The sequence below is a fragment of the Carcharhinus amblyrhynchos genome, chromosome 16, assembly GCF_965287045.1.
Source record: "Carcharhinus amblyrhynchos chromosome 16, sCarAmb.v2.hapA, whole genome shotgun sequence".
Classification (NCBI taxonomy): domain Eukaryota; kingdom Metazoa; phylum Chordata; class Chondrichthyes; order Carcharhiniformes; family Carcharhinidae; genus Carcharhinus; species Carcharhinus amblyrhynchos.
In genome coordinates, this window is record NC_137339.1 from 55,440,432 (window position 1) to 55,460,384 (window position 19,953).

The 19,953-nt window shown below is 46.3% G+C and overlaps 1 protein-coding gene across 1 annotated transcript in view; it reads right to left on the reverse strand.

The window, feature by feature from the left end:
- The window catches only part of LOC145353736 (uncharacterized), a 66,702-nt gene that overhangs the window by 31,466 nt on the left and 15,283 nt on the right, over positions 1-19,953 (reverse strand). Inside the window, exons 3-4 of the mRNA XM_080204506.1 lie at positions 15,967-16,405; positions 6,539-6,945 (exon numbers count right to left, since the gene is read on the reverse strand). Of these exons, the coding sequence (XP_080060632.1) occupies positions 6,539-6,945; positions 15,967-16,405 (846 nt within the window). The remainder of the gene's footprint in view (positions 1-6,538; positions 6,946-15,966; positions 16,406-19,953) is intronic.

Genomic DNA, 19,953 nt, shown 5'->3' on the forward strand with positions numbered 1-19,953 from the left:
AGTCAAATACTGTGGATGCTGGAAATCTAAACATGGAAAATGCAGGAGATACTAGCAGATTATCAGTGGAGAGAAAAAGAGAGTTAAGCATAGAACCATAGAATCCCTACAGTGCAGAAAGAGGCCATTCAGCCCATTGTGTTTGCACTCACTCTCCAAAAGAGCATCTGCCCTCTGCTCTATTCCCGTAACACCATGCATTTACCGTGGCTAATCCACCCAGCCTACACATCTTTGAACTGCTTTCGTCAGAACTGGAATGTTAGAAATGTAATAGGTTTCAAGCAAGCAGAGAAGAAGGTAGGGAAGGAAGAGGAAGTGAAGGACAAAAGGGTAGAAAACAGGAGAGATTAAATGAACAATGAGTTAATGATGCCAGGTCAAAGAGACGGAGAATAGGATAAGAAACACCGCTCCAAACCTTTCTATTCAGTGTAACCCGAGCTTCTGATGGCCAGACATTTGTCATTGTTCTCACGCTGATGTCTCTGTTCTTAACCTCCTGAAATGTCCCATGCTGGATGAACAGCATCCTATCTTTCAATTAAACCCTTGCCAACCTTCCAGACACAGCACTGAGTTCCACAATTTCAGAGCGTAATCTCTGCATCTTTTTAGTTTTGGACAGGAGCTGTTCATTCTGTTATTCACACCTTCTCTAGACACACCTCCAGGTTTCATTACTTGTCTTATTCTCACGTCCATTAACCCTGTTGGCATTTCATCGCTCCTGCATTGTAAACTTTCCCCAGTTCTGATGAGACTTCAAACCTTGGCTATATTTTCTGGGAGTTTGGGGAATAATGTGGAAGTATGAAAATGGCAGCTGGAAATTGATTCTGGGATTCCCAATCACATTCTCTGGGTTTCTTATTCTCACTCGTGTCATTTAAGTTGCAGCAGGTCTGGGACACAAGCATCCACCCTACACTTTCAACTTGGCAGGCTCCATTGCAGAGACAGGCATGTCCTAGGCTGGATGGGCGAGGCTTGCAGAACGGAATTGTCCATTGGCTTTGGATGGAACTTTATAAATGTATCATAGAATCCAACAGTGCAAAAGAAAACCATTCGACCGATTGAGTCTGCACCGACCATAATCCCACCAGGCCCTAACCCCATAACCCCGTGCATTTACTCTAGGTAATCCCCCTGACACTAAGGGACATTTTAGTCTGGCAAATCCACCTAACCAACACATCTTTGGGAGGAAACCGGAGCGCCCGGAGAAACCCACGCAAACACAGGGAGAATTTGGAAACTTCACACAGACAGTGATCCAAACATGGAATCAAACCTGGTTCCGGCGCTGTGAAGCAGCAGTGCTAACCAGTGCTACTGTGCCACCCTTGCCCGAGCGAGGTCGTAAAATCCTGCTCCTAGTTTTCACCAATCTTCATGCAGTCAGACCCATCTTTTAAAGGACAACTCTCAGGAGCAACTAGTGATGGGCAATAAATGCTGGCCAGTCAGCGACGCCCACGAATGAATAAAAAAATCACGGTTCATGCAAATCAAAGTCTGAGTGAGGGATCTTTTGAAAGGTAAAGATAAAAGGTCATACTCATGCCCCCATGCTCTAATTACCTCTCATACCCTCTCTGCCAAGCTATGCCCTCTACCCCAGCCCTTCATACATCTTTGCCAAGCTATGTTATTTCCATGCTCAATCATTCACTATACACTCTGTAAGGAATCAATGAACCCTATAATGGCAAATGAATGTGTTACAAAAGCTTTAAAAAGTCAATCATTTCTAAAAATTGCTTTTACTACAGCCCGATAAAAGCATCAATCATTCAATCATTTTAAATCTCAATAGCAGAAACTGCAAGCTTGTGTAAATAAGTATTGTGAAATTGAGCAATGTTTTCTCTGGGATCTGCTGTTTCAGTGCCCCAATGGGTACCTGGGGTAACAGCCAAGAAAACATGGCAAGGCTTAGTTAAGGACCCAGAAATCCATTATTGAAACAGCTGAAGGATTAAATATTTAAGGTGATCGATGAGGTGCCAGTCAAACAGACTACTTTGTCCAGGATTGTGCTGTCGTGCTTCTTGAGTGTTGCTGGAGTCTCTCTCACGTAGGCATGTGGAGTTAATTTCCATCATGCTAAAGAATACTGAAGTGGCAAACTGCCAGAGACATATTCCTTTGTGAGGAGAAGGGAATGGGTGATAGGAGGGGACTGACAGCATGGAAAGTTCAGCACCTGTAACAGTGAGTAAATTGAATACTGTACACCTACAAGGTGAGAATTAGCAACAGCCCTGTCACACTTCAGCTATATCGGAAAATGCCTGAAGGAAAGAGCAAAATGGTTACCTTCCACAACCCAAGTTCAGTGGAACCGCCAATAATTTGGTAGGCAGAGAGGCATGGCTTTGGCTATATCCACTAAAGGTGTAACCAGTGCCCAGTGTTGTAGCGAATCATGTACAGTTTGTAATGTCACAAAGGGCTGAGGGGACAGTATGTTCGACACTCGTCCCTCCATGAATGCAGCCATATCCCCCAAGGTGGCCACAGGAAATCACATGACAGAGTAAGAAAGCTTATGGTATGCTAGCCTTTATAGGTAGGGGTATACAGAACATTTGGAGTACTGCGTCCAGTTCTGGTCACCTTACCACCGGAAGGACGTGGAGACCCTGGAGAGAGTGCAGAGGAGGTTTACCAGGATGCTGCCTGGTATGGAAGGACTGGGTAATGAGGATAGATTGGGAAAACTGGGGCTTTTCTCCTTAGAAAGACGGAGATTAAGGGGGGATCTGATAGAGGTGTATAAAATAATGAAGGGTATAGATGAACAGTGGCGGGCTTTTTCCTAGATTGGAGACAAATATCACAAGGGGCCACAATCTAAGGGTGAGGGGCGAGAGGTATAATTTGGATACTAGAGGGAGGTTTTTCACACAGTGGGTCGTGGGGGTATGGAATGCACTGCCAAGTAAGGTGGTGGAGGCAGGCACGCTGGACCTGTTTAAGGTTTACTTAGATAGGCACATGAGTGAAACAGGGATGGAGGGTTATAGGAGACGGTTTTAAATAAGGATCAGAGCCTCGGGACGGTCCTGGAAATCTAATGCTACATGTGTTGATGTTTTGTCTCTTTTACTCCGCAGGTGTGTCGGTCCACCTTGTTGTCTAACGAGGGGCATGCACTCGGTGGGTTGTGCGTGGGCTGCTCTTGGATGTTTTGAGAGTGGCCTAGTACTTTGCGTCGTTGTGTGTGCTTAAAACTGGACCAGCAGATGGGCACCACAACAGCTCAGTGACTATCACTGCTGGCTGTGCAGATACATGGATTTGGGCCAGTGTCTGTGGGAGTTTGCGCATTCTCCCTGTGGTTGCGTGGGTTTCCTCCGGGTGCTCCGGTTTCCTCCCACACCCCAAAGATGTGCTCTTAGGCTGATTGGTGTAACAATTTGTCCCTACACTATTCTCCCCTTAATGTGGTTTCCAGTGGGGGTACCACAAGCATAGACATGGGTCAGGGGTGGAGTAGGAAAAACACATTGTTAAGATGGTGGCGTGGGCTCGTTGGGCCGAAGGGCCTGTTTCCCGTGCTGTGTTGCTCTTTGTTCTTTGTTCTTTAATGAGGAATCAGTGCAAGCAAGGATCTGCTGTGCAGTCTTATCAGACTATATAAGCTGGGTGCTGAGTCCTGCTAAAGGAGGAAACCTTCGGGTGAAAGCTAAAAAGATGGTGGACTCCCTGTGTGGATTTGTGGACAATGACTCTGACTCTGATTCTGATTGGGAATTTGGTTAAGGGCTGGAAGAGAACCTCCTCAGTAACTAGAATCTTTTCCATTTTCACGCCTTTGAATTTGGCTACATGCCCTCACATGGTTAATTGGTAAATTGTTTATTGATCGGATTTTGAACTTCTGGATATCTATGTTCTGTCTCAGAACCCTGCCTAAATTGTTGTCTGACCCATTGCGGCATCACAAGTTACACAAACCAATTACAGGCCGATGGAAAAGGAGCAGGACTAACTTTCTTTTATTCGTAGGATGTTAGCGTCACTGGCAAGACCAGCATTTATTTCCCATCTCTAATTGGCCTTGAACTGAATGGCTTGCAAGGCCATTTCAAAGAGCATTTTTAAGAGACAACCACACTACATCTAGGCCAGACCAGGTAAGGATGACAGATTTCCTTCCCAAAGGACATTAGTGAACCCAATGGGTTTTTACAACAATGGGCAATGGGTCATGATTAGGTTTTTAATTCCATATTTTTATTGAATTGAAATTTCATCATTTGCCCTGATGGAATTTGAACTGTAGAGCACTACCCTAGGTCTCTGGATTATTAGTCCAGTGACAATACCACTAGATCGCTGCCTGTTTCTAAGAGCGAGTATAGACATGATGGGCTGAATGATCTCCTTGTGCTAAAAAACTGAGTGAAATACAGTCAATTGCAGTTTTCACAACAAAAACAGAAAATGCTGGAAAACCTCAGCAAATCTGACAGCATCTGTGAGGAGGAAAAAGAGCCAACATTTTGAGTTTGGATGACTCTTTGTCAGAGGTTCCGTACTAGGCTTGTACTCACTTGAAAACAGAAGATTGAGGAGTGATCAAAATGATGGGCTTTAAAAAAGTTAAAGCATTCAATATGTTCGATAGAAACAGCTTCCTCTAGTGGTGAGTCTAGAACATGCAAGGGTGGGCGGTTAATCTTAAAATTAGAGCTAGATTATTCAGTGGCAATGTCAGAAAGCACTCCAACAGAGTCTAGTGGGGGTCATGCACTTTCTTCCCTCAGAAAATAGGTGAGATTATGGGTCAATGGACTACTGGTCAATTGAACAATTGAAAACAGAATCACAGACAGTACAACACAGAGGAAGACTAATTTTCCTTTGAGTCAATGTGAACTCTATCAAAGAACAAACCAGTTCTAGCGCTCTTCTCTTGTTACTCCTGTAGTTTATCGTTATCATGTATTGATCCAATTCCCTTTGGAATTGAGAGCCAGTGACATTTCAGCATGTTAGAAATCTCAACCAGTTACTATCTTCTTCTTCATGTCACCTCTGACTCTTTGGCCAACCACCTTAAATATATTATTAATTCTTCAACCAATGGAAAACATTCTCCTCTTTATTCTATTTATATTTGTTATTACTTGTTTATAAATTTAGCCCAGGCTATTGTTATACAGGAATTACAGAACTGAGACGTGCAAATAGAGTGAAGGCTCCTTTGACAAAACTACCACTTCGACCACCTAGAATGACAAGGGCAGCGGATACCTGGGAACACCAGCAGCCTCAGGTTCTCTCCCAGCCACTCGCCATCCTGACCCTTCACTGTCAATGGATCAAAATCATCCTGTCCTGATAGGACTGTGAGTGCTTTAACCATCACATGGACCACAAGGTTCTCAGGGGTAATTAGGGATAGGTAACACATTTTGGCCTTGTTGGAGACATCACATTTCAACCTATGAACACAGGTCACTTTACTGACAAACTTCTGGCATAGGTGTGATGCCTTTCCAAAAGCCATAGGATTTTTCTCAATATAGAGTGAGCTCTGTGTGAACTGAACAAGATCTTTTATATCATTTCCTATTGTTTCCTGGATGTCTCCATTTCCCAGAGAAGTGAGGCTCAGAGTTTAGTCTTGGGATCAGTGCTGATCCCTCTCTGACTCGCGATTGATAGGCAGGGAAACAAGGCTCTGATGATATGTCCTCACTTTAAACAGTGTCACTGAGCTGGGTGAAGGTAGACATTCCCGGCCCACTGTTCTCCATATCTCACTACCCAGGCTCAGACTCCTGCTAACACTGACCCTGCCAATTGATGCTGGGAGGACATTCCCACACACCTAACATCCTGTGAGTACTGCTCCTCTCCTCAAACATCACAAGTGTCTCTGGAAAGGCTGCATAATCAGGAGATGAGCCATGGACTGGCTTTCTCTTTCCCTGGCTGAAATTAAATAATGCCCCTTCTCAGGGGCTGCCCCTCAGCCACTCCTGGTCTGTATCAGCTTCTTACAGTGTCCTTGTGACTCAGACACTGAGAGCTGTGGGTTTTAGAGGTTTAGGCACTAATTCCAGGCTGACACTCCAGTGCTGTGCTGAGGGAGTGCTGCACTGTTCGAGGTCCTATTTAGCGGATGAGATGTTACACAGAGGTTCCTTCTGTACACTCAGGTAATTGCAAAAGAACCCATGATACTGATTGAAGAGCAGGGGAGATTTCTTTGGCTAATATTCAACCTCAAACCAACACCCCAAACACCATGTCAAATTGTTTTTTGTGGGAGCTTGCTGTGCACAAATTGGAGAACCCACTTTCAACCTTACAACAGTTACTAAATGTCAACAGGGTATAATTGGCTGTAAAGCGTTTGAAGACATTCTGGAGTTCTGAAAGGTCATATTTAAACATATACCCTGCTCATTAGATAACCCAACGTAACAGTGTGGGAACTTTGTCCTATTACCCCATTGGATGTATGGATGATCAGGATCATGTGTCTGAGACCAACAACAATGTTGATGTTTACCAATTACTTTGATGCAGGCTTCTTCACCAGCACGGCCCTGCAGTGCAGGTTGCCCATCCTGGACCAAGGCTGCTGGGCACTGCCTTGATACTTCGCTCACGCTTTCTGTACACTCTCTGTGGTTTGTGCTTTCTCCTCTGCTCTCAGGAATCTTTTCTTTCAGTGTCTCCTTATTTGCTCTATCTTTGAGGTCTTCAAGGGATCTGTTCTCCAAATCTCCAGGCTCATCCTGTAATGTGCCAGTAAGTTTGGGATTTAAATCACAGCATTTCACACTCTGACTTGGGGAAGCTCCCACCGCTTGTGTCTCAGAGGTCTGTGCATGCAGTCCAGGTTCACTGTTCTCCAGCTGTCTCTCCATGCTGAGTGGCAGTGATGTTACAGTCTTGGCTTTTATCTCCTCATAACTAACATGAAAAATAAAAGTATGTTAGGAATCAAAGGAGGATCTGATAGTATTTAGTTAAGAATACAACAGAGAATCAAGTAACATGTCGGATTTTCAGGTGAGAAGTGAAAATTGAAAGAAGAGAGGCTCTGACCACAATCCTCCCCAGGGATGGGGAATTACCAAATATTACAGCCCTGGATAAATAAGAAACCAGGATATCCTACCAGCCAAAGGTAATGCCAGGTGATGGGGAACATTTGAGATGAGATTCTGGGGCATGTTACCAGATGGTTGAATGAATGACATTGAACAGTGGTTAAAAGCAAAATATGTTAGTCTAACTGGATTGAGGTGTTGACAAAGTGACAGAGATAGTTGATGAGTGTTGGGCAGTTGATCCTGTTTACATGAATGTAAAAGATGCTCAATAAAGTCCCACTTTAGCAAAGTTGTTAGAAAAATCACATTGTAAAGGATTACAGGGGCAACGCTGATAGAAACTTGTCAGAAGAAAACTGCAGGTGACAGCCTTAACGACAGTAATAGTGAGGTTTTGACACTGAAGAGAATTGTAAATATTCACTAACTCATTCACTAATTGAAAAACCTGCCTGAAAACAGCAGCTCCTATTAAGAAAAGGCGATGGACACATCAGGCTCAATTTTCCTAACCCACACCAGAAAACAGCAGGAGACTGATTACCATATGGAAACCTGTATTGGCGAGCCTGGGACTGTATCATCGGGATTGCCAATGTTTTCCCCGCCCGTGCCGGGACAGGTTCCCACTAGTGGGGATGAAATCTGGTCCCTGTCAAAAGGGAGCAGGCATGTTGGCTTTGCTGGTGAGTTGTCCACAGATCATTGTCCGCAGCAAACTACCCAGCCTTCAGGAGAACAGTGATCACAACACCACACAAGCCTCTGCAAGACATGCTGGATCATCGACACGGATGCCATCATCTCACGTGAGAACACCATCCACGAGGTACACAGTACATACTTCCGCAACTCGGCCAACGTTGTCTACCTGATACACTGCAGGAAAGGAAGTGCTGAGGTATGGTACATTGGGGAGACCATGCGGACGCTGTGACAACAAATGAATGAACAACCCTCGACAATCACCCGGCGAGACTGTTCTCTTCCTGTTGGGGAACACTTTAGCGGTCATGGCATTCGGCCTCTGATCTTCGGGTAAGCGTTCTCCAAGGTGGCCTTCATGACACGACAGCGCAGAGTCGCTGAGCAGAGACTGATAGTCGAGTTCTGCACACATGAGGACAGCCTCAACCAGGATCTTGGGTTCATGTCACACTATCTGTAACCCCCACAACTTGATTAGGCTTGCAAAATCTCACTAACTGTCCTGTCTGGAAACAATACACATCTTTTTAGCCTGTGCTTAACCCTCTCTCCACTCACATTGTCTATACCTTTAAGAGTTGATTACCTCTAAAGAATTGCATTCCAAACATTAAGTTGTAAACTGAGTTTGTGTCTTTATATGCTGTTTGTGAATAGAACTCCCACATAGCTGATGAAGGAGCAGTGCTCCGAAAGCTAGTGGATTTTGCTACCAAATAAACCTGTTGGACTTTAACCTGGTGTTGTGAGACTTCTTACTTTGCTGGTGAGGACAGAGGCGGGGGTGTGCCCCTTGGACAGTGCCAGTCTGGCACCCTGACAATGCCCACCAGGCACTGCGCAGTGCCATGAGGCAAGAGGCCAGGGCTGATCAGTGATGGTGGGGGATGGTACTCTGCATTATGGATCAGTGAATGAGGAGGGAGGGAGTGATTGGAGTTGGGCATGGTGGGGAGAGGGAAGTGGGGGGGGCGGATTTGTTGGTGATCAGGTTTGTTGATGATCAGGATCGGCCTGGGGAGGGGAGACAAAGTTGGGGGTGGGAGGGGGTGTGTGCATTTGCCTACCTCCCCACTGACAGATCGGTGCATGCACAGTGGCTCACTCACCTCACTGATGCCAGCCTCTTGAGTGGAATTAGGCCCCCACCCTTCCCTTAACTGGTGTGAATCCCTGGAAATCCATTCAACTAAGTACACCCAAAGTAATGAGCAGGAAAATCTTGCATTTGCCCACCCACTGGGCATTTAGTTTCAGCTTGGGAAAATCACCCCTGTCGTCTTTCCCTCATCCATTCTTGTGCCCAATGATCTTCTCCAGGGTTAGTGGTACTGATCGTGCCATGCTTCAACCTGGACCAGAAGATGGGCAGCATGGTAGCACAGTGGTTAGCACTGCTGCTTCACAGCTCCAGGGTCCTGGGTTCGATTCCCGGCTCGGGTCACTGTCTGTGTGGAGTTTGCGCATTCTCCTCGTGTTGGCGTGGGTTTCCTCCGGGTACTCTGGTTTCCTTCCACAGTCCAAAGATGTGTGGATTAGGTTAATTGGCCATGCTAAGAAATTGTCCCTTAGTGTCCAGGGATGCGTAGGATAGCGGGATTAGTGGGTATAATATGTAGGGATATGGGGGATAGGACCTGGGTGGGATTGTGTTCAGTGCAGACTCGATGGGCCGAAGGGCCTCTTTCTGCACTGTAGAGTTCTATGATTCTACAAGATACAGCTGAAACATTGCTGAATGACAATGTGCTCAGTATCAACACTAATCAGACAACTTGGGCCAAAATTTCAGGAGCATCCTTTTGTGTTCAATATTAAAATCACTGTTCTTATTGACATTTATTATATATATGATATCATAATGATGTCTGTTATAAAACATCCTGTTATTTGTTAAATACAGGGAATTATTTTAAAGTTTTCACATGACATATGACATTTGGTGCGGTAACACACGGTGAGGAGGATAGTAACAAACTTCAGGATGACAGACAGATTGGTGAAATAAGCAGAAATATGAGGGATGAAATGTAACACCAAGAAGCTAAAGTGATGCATTTTGAAAAGAAGCACAAAAAGGCAATAGAAATAAAAGAGAACTTGCATGAAGGAAGCAGATACAGAGAATCCAGGTGTGCGGGGCTGGACATAAATCATTACAAGAACTTGGTGGATGTGATTTATTTAGAATTTCCAGAAGGCTTTTGACAATGTCTCACATAGCAGATCATTATGTAAAGTTAAAGTGCATGGGATTGCGGGTAGCGCCTTGCGATGGATTGAAAGCTGGTTAGATAGATAGCAAAGATTTGGCATAAATGGATCTTTTCCGATTGGCAGGCAGTGACTAGTGGGGTAGTGCAGGGATCTGTGCTAGGATCCTCACTGTTCACATTATATATTAATGATTTGGAAGAGGGAAGTAAATGCATTATCTCCAAATTTGCAGATGATTCAAAGTTGGGTGGGAGGGTGGGCTATGAGGAAGATGGGGAGACGCTTCAGTGTGATTTGGACAAGCTGAGTGGGTGGGCATATGCGTAGCAGATGCAGTATAATGTGGATAAATGTGAGGTTATCCACTTTGGTAGCAATAATAGGAAGACATTGGTGTGCGTCAGTCACTGAAGGTAAGCAGCACAACAGGCAGTAAAAAAGGCAAATGTTATTTTGGCCCTCATAGTAAGAGGAATTGAGTATAGGAATAGGGATATTTTACTATAATTGTTGGTGAGTATTGTGTGCAGTTTTAGTGTCCTTATCTGAGGAAGGGTGTCCTTGCTACAGAGGGATGCAGCAAAGGTTTACCAGGCTGATTCCTGCAGGTCTTTCAAAGGAGGAGCGACAAAATCAGTTACGATTATAGTCACCGGAGTTTAGAAGAGTGAGAGGGAATCTCATAGAAGCTTATAAAGTTTTAACAGGATTAAACAGTGTAAATTAAGAAAGAATGTTCCTGATGGTGGGGGAGTCCAGAACTAGGGGTCATAGTTTGAGGATAAAAGGTAAACCTTTCAGGACTGAGGTGAGGAGAAATGTGTGGAATTCATTATCACAGCAAGTAGTTGAGGCCAAAACATTGTGTGATTTCAAGAAGAAATTAGATATAGCTCTCGAAGCTAAAAGAATCAAGGGATACAGAGAGAAGTGGGGTTAGGATATTGAATTTGATGATCAGCTATGAATGAGTGGTGGAACAGACTCAAAGAACAAAGAACAAAGAAAATTTACAGTACAGAAACAGGCCCTTCGGTCTGCCAAGCCTGTACCAACCATGCTGCCCAACCTAATTAAAACCCCCTACGCTTCTGGGGGCCATATCTCTCTATTCCCATCTCATTCACGTACTTGTCAAGACACCCCTTAAAAGTCACTACTGTATCTGCTTTCACTACCTCCCCCTGCAACGAGTTCCAGGCACCCACCACTCTCTGTACAAAAAATCTGCCTCGTACATCTCTTTTAAAACCTGCCCCTTGCACCTTAAACCTATGACCCCTAGTAATTGACTCTTCCACCTTGGGAAAAAGCTTCTGACTATCCATTCTGTCCATGCCTCTCATAATCTTGTAGACTTCTATCAGGTCTCCCTTCAACCTCTGTCGCTCTGGTGAGAACAAACCAAGTTTCTCTAACCTCTCCTCATAGCTAATGCCCTCCATACCAGGCAACATCCTGGTAAATCTTTTCTGTACCCTCTCCAAAGCCTAGAATCATAGAATCATAGAAACCCTACAGTGCAGAAAGAGGCCATTTGGCCCATCGAGTCTACACCAACCACAATCCCATCCAGGCCCTACTCCCATATCCCTACACATTTACCCGCTAATCCCTCTAATCCACACATCTCAGGATACTAAGCCTCCACATCCTTCTGGTAGTGTGGCGACCAGAATTGAACACTATATTCTAAGTGTGGCCTAACTAAGGTTCTATAAAGCTGCAACATGACTTACCAATTTTTAAACTCAGTACCCTGGCCAGTGAAGGCAAGCGTGCCGTATGCCTTCTTGACTACCTTCTCCACCTGCATTGCCACTTTCAGTGACCTGTGTACCCATACACCCAGCCCCCTTTGCCTATCAATACTCTTAAGGGTTCTGCCATTTACTGTATATTTCCTATCTGTATGAGACCTTCCAAAATGCATTCCGTCATTAAACAGATGGATTGGGAGGCATGCCTTATGAAGATAGGTTGAGGGAGCTAGATCTCTTCTCCCTGGAGAGACGAAGGTTGAGAGGCGACCTGATATAGGTTTATAAAATGTTGAGAGGAATAGATGGGGTGGATTCTCGGAGGCTATTTCCCAGGGCTGAAATGGTCGCTACGAGAGGACACAGGTTTAAGGTGCTGGGAAGCAAGTACAGAGGAGATGTCGGGGTAAGTTTTTCACTCAGAGGGTGGTGAGTGAGTTGAATCGGCTGCCGTCAGTGGTGGTAGAGACGAACTCGCTGGGGTCTTTTAAAAGACTTCTGGATGAGTACATGGGATTTAATGGGATTGGGAGTTACAGATAGTTCTTTCGCCTGGTAGGTATAGATGTGTTCGGCGCAACTTGTGGGCCAAAGGGCCTGTTTGTGCTGTAGTGTTCTATGTTCTATGTCATATTTGTCCGGATTAAACTCCATCTGCCATCTCTCTGCCCAAGTCTGCTGTATCCTCTGGTGGTCCTCATCGCTATCCGCATATCCACCAACATTTGTGTCATCTGCAAACTTACTAATGAATCCAGTTAAATTTTCCTCAATCATTTATATATATTACAAACAGCAAAGGTCCCAGCACTGATCCCTGAAGAACTTGTCACAGCCCTCCATTCAGAAACACACCCTCCCATGGTACCTTCTGTCTTCCTTGACCAAGCCAGTTTTGTATCCACTTTGCCAGCTCACCCCTGATCCCATCTGACTTCACCTTCCACACCAGTCTGCCATGAGGGACCTTGTCAAAAGTCTTACTGAAGTCCATGTAGACAACATCAATCATCTTCGTCACTTCCTCAAAAACCTCGGTCAAGTTCGTGAGACATGACCTCCTCTTCACAAAACCATGTTGCCTCTGACTAGTATGGGGAGGGCTTAAAGGGCTGAATGGCCTACTCATGCTTTTACTTTCTATGTTTCTATTTTTAACCATTAATAAAAAATAAGTTGTGTGAGCTATCTCGTATAAGTGTTTCTTTGCCCACTACATCAGTTGATACCCCCTAGTTTGAGGATCAACACTTTGTGAAGACAGATGCAAAGTACTTGTTTAATACCTCTGCTATCTTTCCTGCCTTCACATGCAATCTCCTCTTTTATCCCAAATCAGCTCTACTCTTGGCCAGAGTGGACTGGGAGCAGGCACTTCTGTAACAGGACATAGGGAGGCTTTCAAGAAGGGAATAGGGAGAGTACGGGGCTAACATGTCCCATTAAAGAAAAAGAGTGGGGTCAACAAATCCAGTGAATCCTGGATAAAGAAGAAAGGGAGGCTTATGGCAGATATGTCGGGCTCAGAACAGCAGAAGTGCTGGAGGAGTATAGAACATGCAACAGGGAACTTAAAAAATTAAGAGAGTAAAATGGGGACATGGAAGGATACTGCCAGGTAAAAGAAAGGAAAGTCTTTAAATGTTTTACAAGTGCATTAAGGGTAAAAGGATAACTAGTGAAAGATTAGGGCCCATTAAGGACCAGAATAGTAATTTGTGTGGAGCCGGAGAATGTGGGTCAGGTTCTCAATGAATATTTGTACTGGCATTGACTAGTGAAAGGGATGACGTGGGTATAGAAATCAGGGAGATACAATTAGAGAAAGTAACATGGACAGAGAGAAGATTCTGAGTGGTCTAGCAGGCTTAAAAGTAGTAGGCTGGATGAAATGTATCCCAGTCTGTTGAGGGAGGCAAAGGAGCAAACAGCAGAGGTGCTGGCAATAAACTTCAATTTCTCTCTGGCCACAGAAGTGGTGCTGGAGGACAGCCAATTATTTCAGAAGGGAGGGAGGGGTAAACCAGGAAACTACAGGCCAGTCAGTCTGGACTCAGTAGTGGGGAAACTACTGGAAGCAATTTGGAATTACTGGAACTACTGGAATTAATCTGTATTTGGAAGGCCATTCAGCCCTTCGAGTCTGCTCCACCATTCATTCTGATCATAGCTGATCATCAAATTCAATATCCTAACCGCCCCTTCCCTCTATATCTCTTGATTCCCTTAACTTCAAGAGCTATATCTAATTTCTTCTTGAAATCGCACAATGTGTCTGACTGTTTCACTGCCTCTGACTATATCACTGTGTGTGTCTGACTGTATCCCTGCCTGTGTCTGGTTGTATCACTGTGTGTGTCTGACTGTACTACTGCTTGTGTCTAATTGTATCACTGTGTGTGTCTGACTGTTTCACTACCTGTGTCTGATTGTCTGACTGTCTCTCCGCCTGTCTCTGATTGTATCACCGTGTGTTTATCTGTCTCACTGCCCATGTCTGATAGTATCACTGTCTGTCTATCTCATTGCCTGTGTCTAATTATGTAGCGGTATTGTCTGACTGTCTCCCTGCCTGTCTCTGATTGTATCACCGTGTGTGTCTAACTGTCTCAATGCCTGTGTTCGATTGTATCACTGTATACCTGATTGTCTCATTGTCTGTGTCTAATTGTGTAGTGGAATTGCCTGACTGTCTCCCTGCCTGTCTCTGATTGTATCACCTTGTGTGTCTGTCTCACTGCCCATGTCTGATTGTATCAATGTCTGCCTGACTGTCTCATTGCCTGTGTCTAATTGTGTAGCAGTATTGTCTGACTGTCTCCCTGCCACATTGTATCACCATGTGTGTCTAACTGTCTCACTGCCCGTGTCTGATTGTATCACTGTCTGTCTGATTGTCTCATTGCAGTATTGTCTGACTGTCTCACTGCACAGTTCCATCAGTTTCATAGCAATATTTGTTGCCCATCCCTAGCTGAGAAAGTGGTAGTGAGCTGCCATTTTGAACTGCTGCAGTTCAAAATGATGATCGAGGGACAGTTACAGGATTTTAATGCAGCAACAGTGGAGGAACAGTGATATATTTCCAAATCAGGATGATGGGTGACTTGGAGGGGACATTGCAGCTGGTTTATCATTTTTGGTGTTAAGTGTCACAGGTCTGATCTTTTCTGGTAGCCACAGTATTAATATGGCTGATTCAGTTCAGTTTCTGGTGAATAGTAAAGGGTTTGATAAACTGGATGGTAAGAGATTGTTTCCACTGGTTAGGGAGTGGAAAACATGGAGGCACAGTCTCAGGATAAGGGACCGATCATTTAGGACTGAAATGAGGAGAAATTTCTTCACGCAAAGAGTTGTGAATCTTTGGAATTCCCCATGTCCATTATTGAATATATTTAGTGCTGGAATAAGCAGAGTTGGGATAGGCAGGAGTTTTGTTCCATCGGGGAATTACAGCTGATCTGAAACAATGTTGAGTATTCAATGTGACAGCAGTGGAAAGATAAAAGAGATGATGGAGAAGACTGTACTTGATAGAAGCTAACACAATATTGATAGTTAACATACTTCATGTAAATAAGGAAGAGGAGGGGGTATCGGCTGTAATTGCTGATGGTCTTGGTAGATTGAACCTGGATAGTTTATATTTGAGTTGGAGTTTCAGCAGATCGTACATATGAATCTTACATTGTTTTCTGGATGTTTTCTCTGTATTCTCAATGGCACTGTGAATTCCCCATCATCCCCCTCTCCCCAAAACTCCTAACTTTTTCCCCAGACCCCAAATATTCCCACCCATAGCAGAGTCCAAATACCCAGACCCTCTCTTTTCGATCTCAAACAATCCCACCCTCACCTTCTCAACCCCTAACTCCCCTGCCCCATTAGATGTCAAACAACCCCAAGCCTCTCTCCTAGACCCAAAATGGCCCACCCTCTTGAGCACCCTGCCTTTCTGCTCGACCCCACCCTCACCCTCTCAGTCCCTAAACACCCCCTGCCCTCACTCACTAGCTACCCAACAATCTGCCCCAATCACCACCAAAACCACCCCCTTCAACTTTCCCCTCTACCCCAAAACTTGCACTCTTTGCCTTTTTCAAGTCCCCACCTCTCGCACCCACACCCCTGCATCCATAGCCTTCCCACTCCCACCTGTTTTGTTTGTGCTGCTCAGTACGGGTCCTTACCTGTCGGTGTGTTGTAAGGAAGATGCTGGTGATACTTTCTGGGTTGAGTTTGACTGTGAGCTTGTGTCTGTGCGATATCCATCTTCACTCTGAGCCAATGCATCTCCAACTGATTCCTCAGCTGCTCGTTCACTCTGCTGCTGCTGGGGCATGCGTGATTTCTCTTTCAGATCCCCGGAAGGATAGATTTCCATGTCTAAGAGTTTCTGTGTACCATTCACTCCAGGCTGGACTGCAACATGAAGATTCTGTGCAGCATTCATCGGGAGGTGACTCCACCGCTCTATTCCTCCTTCCTGCTGAAAGGAGGCCTCTTTACTGCCAGAAAGTTCCTTTACTTCAGTCATGTGATTCTGCTTTGGCAAATGACCTTTCACTTCACCTTCAACTTTTCTTGACGGCTGTCTCAGTTTTAAGTTTTCCTCTTCAGGCAATATTTCTGCATTGGAGAAACACAAGACATGAGGTTAAAACCCTGCTCACTCACAGGGTGCTGATACTGGCCTGGATGTATTCGTACATTGAGTTCAGCCCTTTGTTTTTTTGCTTTGCCAATTCAACCATCTCGTCTAGAGTATTTTAGTGTCTGTCAGCAATTTCTTCTGAATGTTCAAATTACTGATAGAACATAGAACACTACAGCACAAACAGGCCCTTCGGCCCACAAGTTGCGCCGATCATACCCATACCTACCAGGCCTATCTATAACCCTCAATCCCGTTAAATCCCATATACTCATCCAGAAGCCTCTTAAAAGACCCCAGCGAGTTTGCCTCTACCACCACCGACAGCAACGGATTCCAGTCACTCACCAGCCTCTGAGTGAAAAACTTACCCCTAACATCTCCTCTGTACCTGCTCCCCAGCACCTTAAACCTGTGTCCTCTCGTAGCGACCATTTCAGCCCTGGGAAATAGCCTCCGAGAATCCACCCTATCTATACCTCTCAACATTTTATAAACCTCTATCAGGTCGCCTCTCAACCTTCGTCTCTCCAGGGAGAAGAGACTGAGCTCCCTCAACCTATCTTCATAAGGCATGCCTCCCAATCCAGGCAACATCCTTGTAAATCTCCTCTGCACCCTAGAAGTAATGGTGATTTATTGAACAGTAATTATATGCAGACACGCTCAATACAGTCAAATAGTGGGATTTTCTGGTGGTGCTTGCCCCAGTGTCGGAAAATCCCACACCAGGTCAATGGATCTTTACATGATCTGTGTTCCACCCATTACGATTACTGTAGCAACGGGTCAGGAAAATTCCATCCAAAGGGTCTAATCCCATTGATACCCAGGCTCCGCACACCGCAGGTTCCACCTACCCTGACCTGTGCCCTACCACCCGTGGTTCATGCGCTCCATTCCAACAGGCCCCGGGGGATCATGTGACCCAGAAATGATTGGCACTTGAAGTGGCCACGCTATCAGCTGGTCTGGCCTACATGGGGCTCCAGATCCACAGCAATGTGATTGATCTTAAATGCCCCTTGAAACACACTCAGGTCAAGGGCAATTAGGGATGGGCAGTAAATCCTGATCCCACATCAATGCCCACATACACTGAATCAATTTTAAAAAATTGAGGGTATTGTGGGGACAGAAATCATTCTGAACTGTAGGAAATATCCAAAGTGGAAGCTTTGGGGTTATTTATAAGAGACAGCTTCTGTTGTGAACATGATGTATTGTTTTCTGAATGATTGCAAATGTTTAACCAGCTTAAACAACAGGTGCAGGGTATAAAAGTCAGAGAGCTGCCCTTTGCACAGGCTAAGTGGAGTAAATATAAACTAGACATAAAGACTAATAAATTCCATAGCTCTATGAGAGGGAAAAGGAGAGCTGTGTATATAAAGCTCATCCTTAAAGAGCACATTACATTAGGCATTTTATTCTCTTGCCTCTCAAGGGGATGTTCCAAAAAGAATATGATGCAGAATCTGATTAGATCCCTAAAGGAATGAAGTCTACTTACCTCAAACAATCTCAGATGATAAAAGACATAAAGATCAACGTAAAGTTAAAATGAAAGGCTGGCTAAAAATACAAAATTAGATACAAAATCTGATGACAGGGGAAGTTGAAGGGTGATTCTCCCCCAAAAAATTCTAAATCAAATTTGTGTAAAAATTGGAGCAAATCCCACTGTTTTTTCAGTGGAAGTTTCAAAATGAATGCCCTGCAGAATGCCTCAGCGTGAATTGTGCTGAAAATCAGTTGACAGGGCCTATTCCTGCTGGAGAGGCCAGCAGCATAGCACTTTGCAGGCCATTGCACATGCGTTAATCTGTCAGCACTGAGACTGGCACATCCGCAGTGTCTCCTGCCTGCCCGTCTCCCGATTGAGAAGGTTCTGATTCTGATCCACCGATTCTGGTGACTCACTGACTCAGATCAGTGGTGGTGGGTGGGAAGGGAGGTGGGTCAGATGGCTCTCGGGTTGGGGGGGGGGAGGTGGGTCAGATGGCTCTCGGGTTGGGGGGGGGGAGGTGGGTCAGATGGCTCTCGGGTTGGGGGGGGGAGGTGGGTCAGATGGCTCTCGGGTTGGGGGAAGGGAGGTGGGTCAGATGGCTCTCGGGTTGGGGGGGGAGGTGGGTCAGATGGCTCTCGGGTTGGGGGGGGGAGGTGGGTCAGATGGCTCTCGGGTTGGGGGGGGAGGTGGGTCAGATGGCTCTCAGGTTGGGGGGGGAGGTGGGTCAGATGGCTCTCGGGTTGGCGGGGGGGAGGTGGGTCAGATGGGTTGGGGGGGGGAGGTGGGTCAGATGGCTCTCGGGTTGGGGGGGGGGACGTGGGTCAGATGGCTCTCGGGTTGGGGGGGGGAGGTGGGTCAGATGGCTCTCGGGTTGGGGGGAGGGACGTGGGTCAGATGGCTCTCGGGTTGGGGGGGGGGAGGTGGGTCAGATGGCTCTCGGGTTGTGGGGGGGGGAGGTGGGTCAGATGGCTCTCGGGTTGGGGGGGGGAGGTGGGTCAGATGGCTCTCGGGTTGGGGGGGGGAGGTGGGTCAGATGGCTCTCGGGTTGGGGGGGGGAGGTGGGTCAGATGGCTCTCAGGTTGGGGGGGGAGGTGGGTCAGATGGCTCTCGGGTTGGCGGGGGGGAGGTGGGTCAGATGGCTCTCGGGTTGGGGGGAGGGAGGTGGGTCAGATGGGTTGGGGGGGGAGGTGGGTCAGATGGCTCTCGGGTTGGGGGGGGAGGTGGGTCAGATGGGTTGGGGGGGGAGGTGGGTCAGATGGCTCTCGGGTTGGGGGGAGGGAGGTGGGTCAGATGGGTTGGGGGGGGAGGTGGGTCAGATGGCTCTCGGGTTGGGGGGGGAGGTGGGTCAGATGGGTTGGGGGGGGAGGTGGGTCAGATGGCTCTCGGGTTGGGGGGGGGAGGTGGGTCAGATGGCTCTCGGGTTGGGGGGAGGGAGGTGGGTCAGATGGCTCTCGGGTTGGGGGGAGGGAGGTGGGTCAGATGGCTCTCGGGTTGGCGGGGGGGGGAGGTGGGTCAGATGGCTCTCGGGTTGGCGGGGGGAGGTGGGTCAGATGGCTCTCGGGGGGAGACAGGAGCTGTCCTCTGCATGTGATCGGTGAGGGGAAGGGGGTGGTCCACTGGCATTCTGCATGTGATCGGTGGGGAGAGACCCACAATCAGCTGGGTGGCAGGGGGTGGGGGATAAGGGGGTCAGTTATGTTGTGGGGATGGGGCAATGTCTGTGGGCCAGGGAGAGGCATTATCCAGCCCGGAAACGATGTGGCAAGGGAACGTTCCTCTATTTTTTTTTTCTGTGCATGTACAGTTTGAGGCACCAATCAGATCTGCAGTGTTTCGAGTGGGATAAGTCCCGCCTACTGCCTTCTGCAGCCCAATTCAGAATCACTGCAATTTTTTTCAGGCAGAGCGCCTATGGAGGTGCTTGACAATGGTCTAAAAGTCGGATCTGAAACACTATTAATTTCAAATCCTATCAGCACCTACAATTAAAATGGTAAAATAGGGCCCACTATG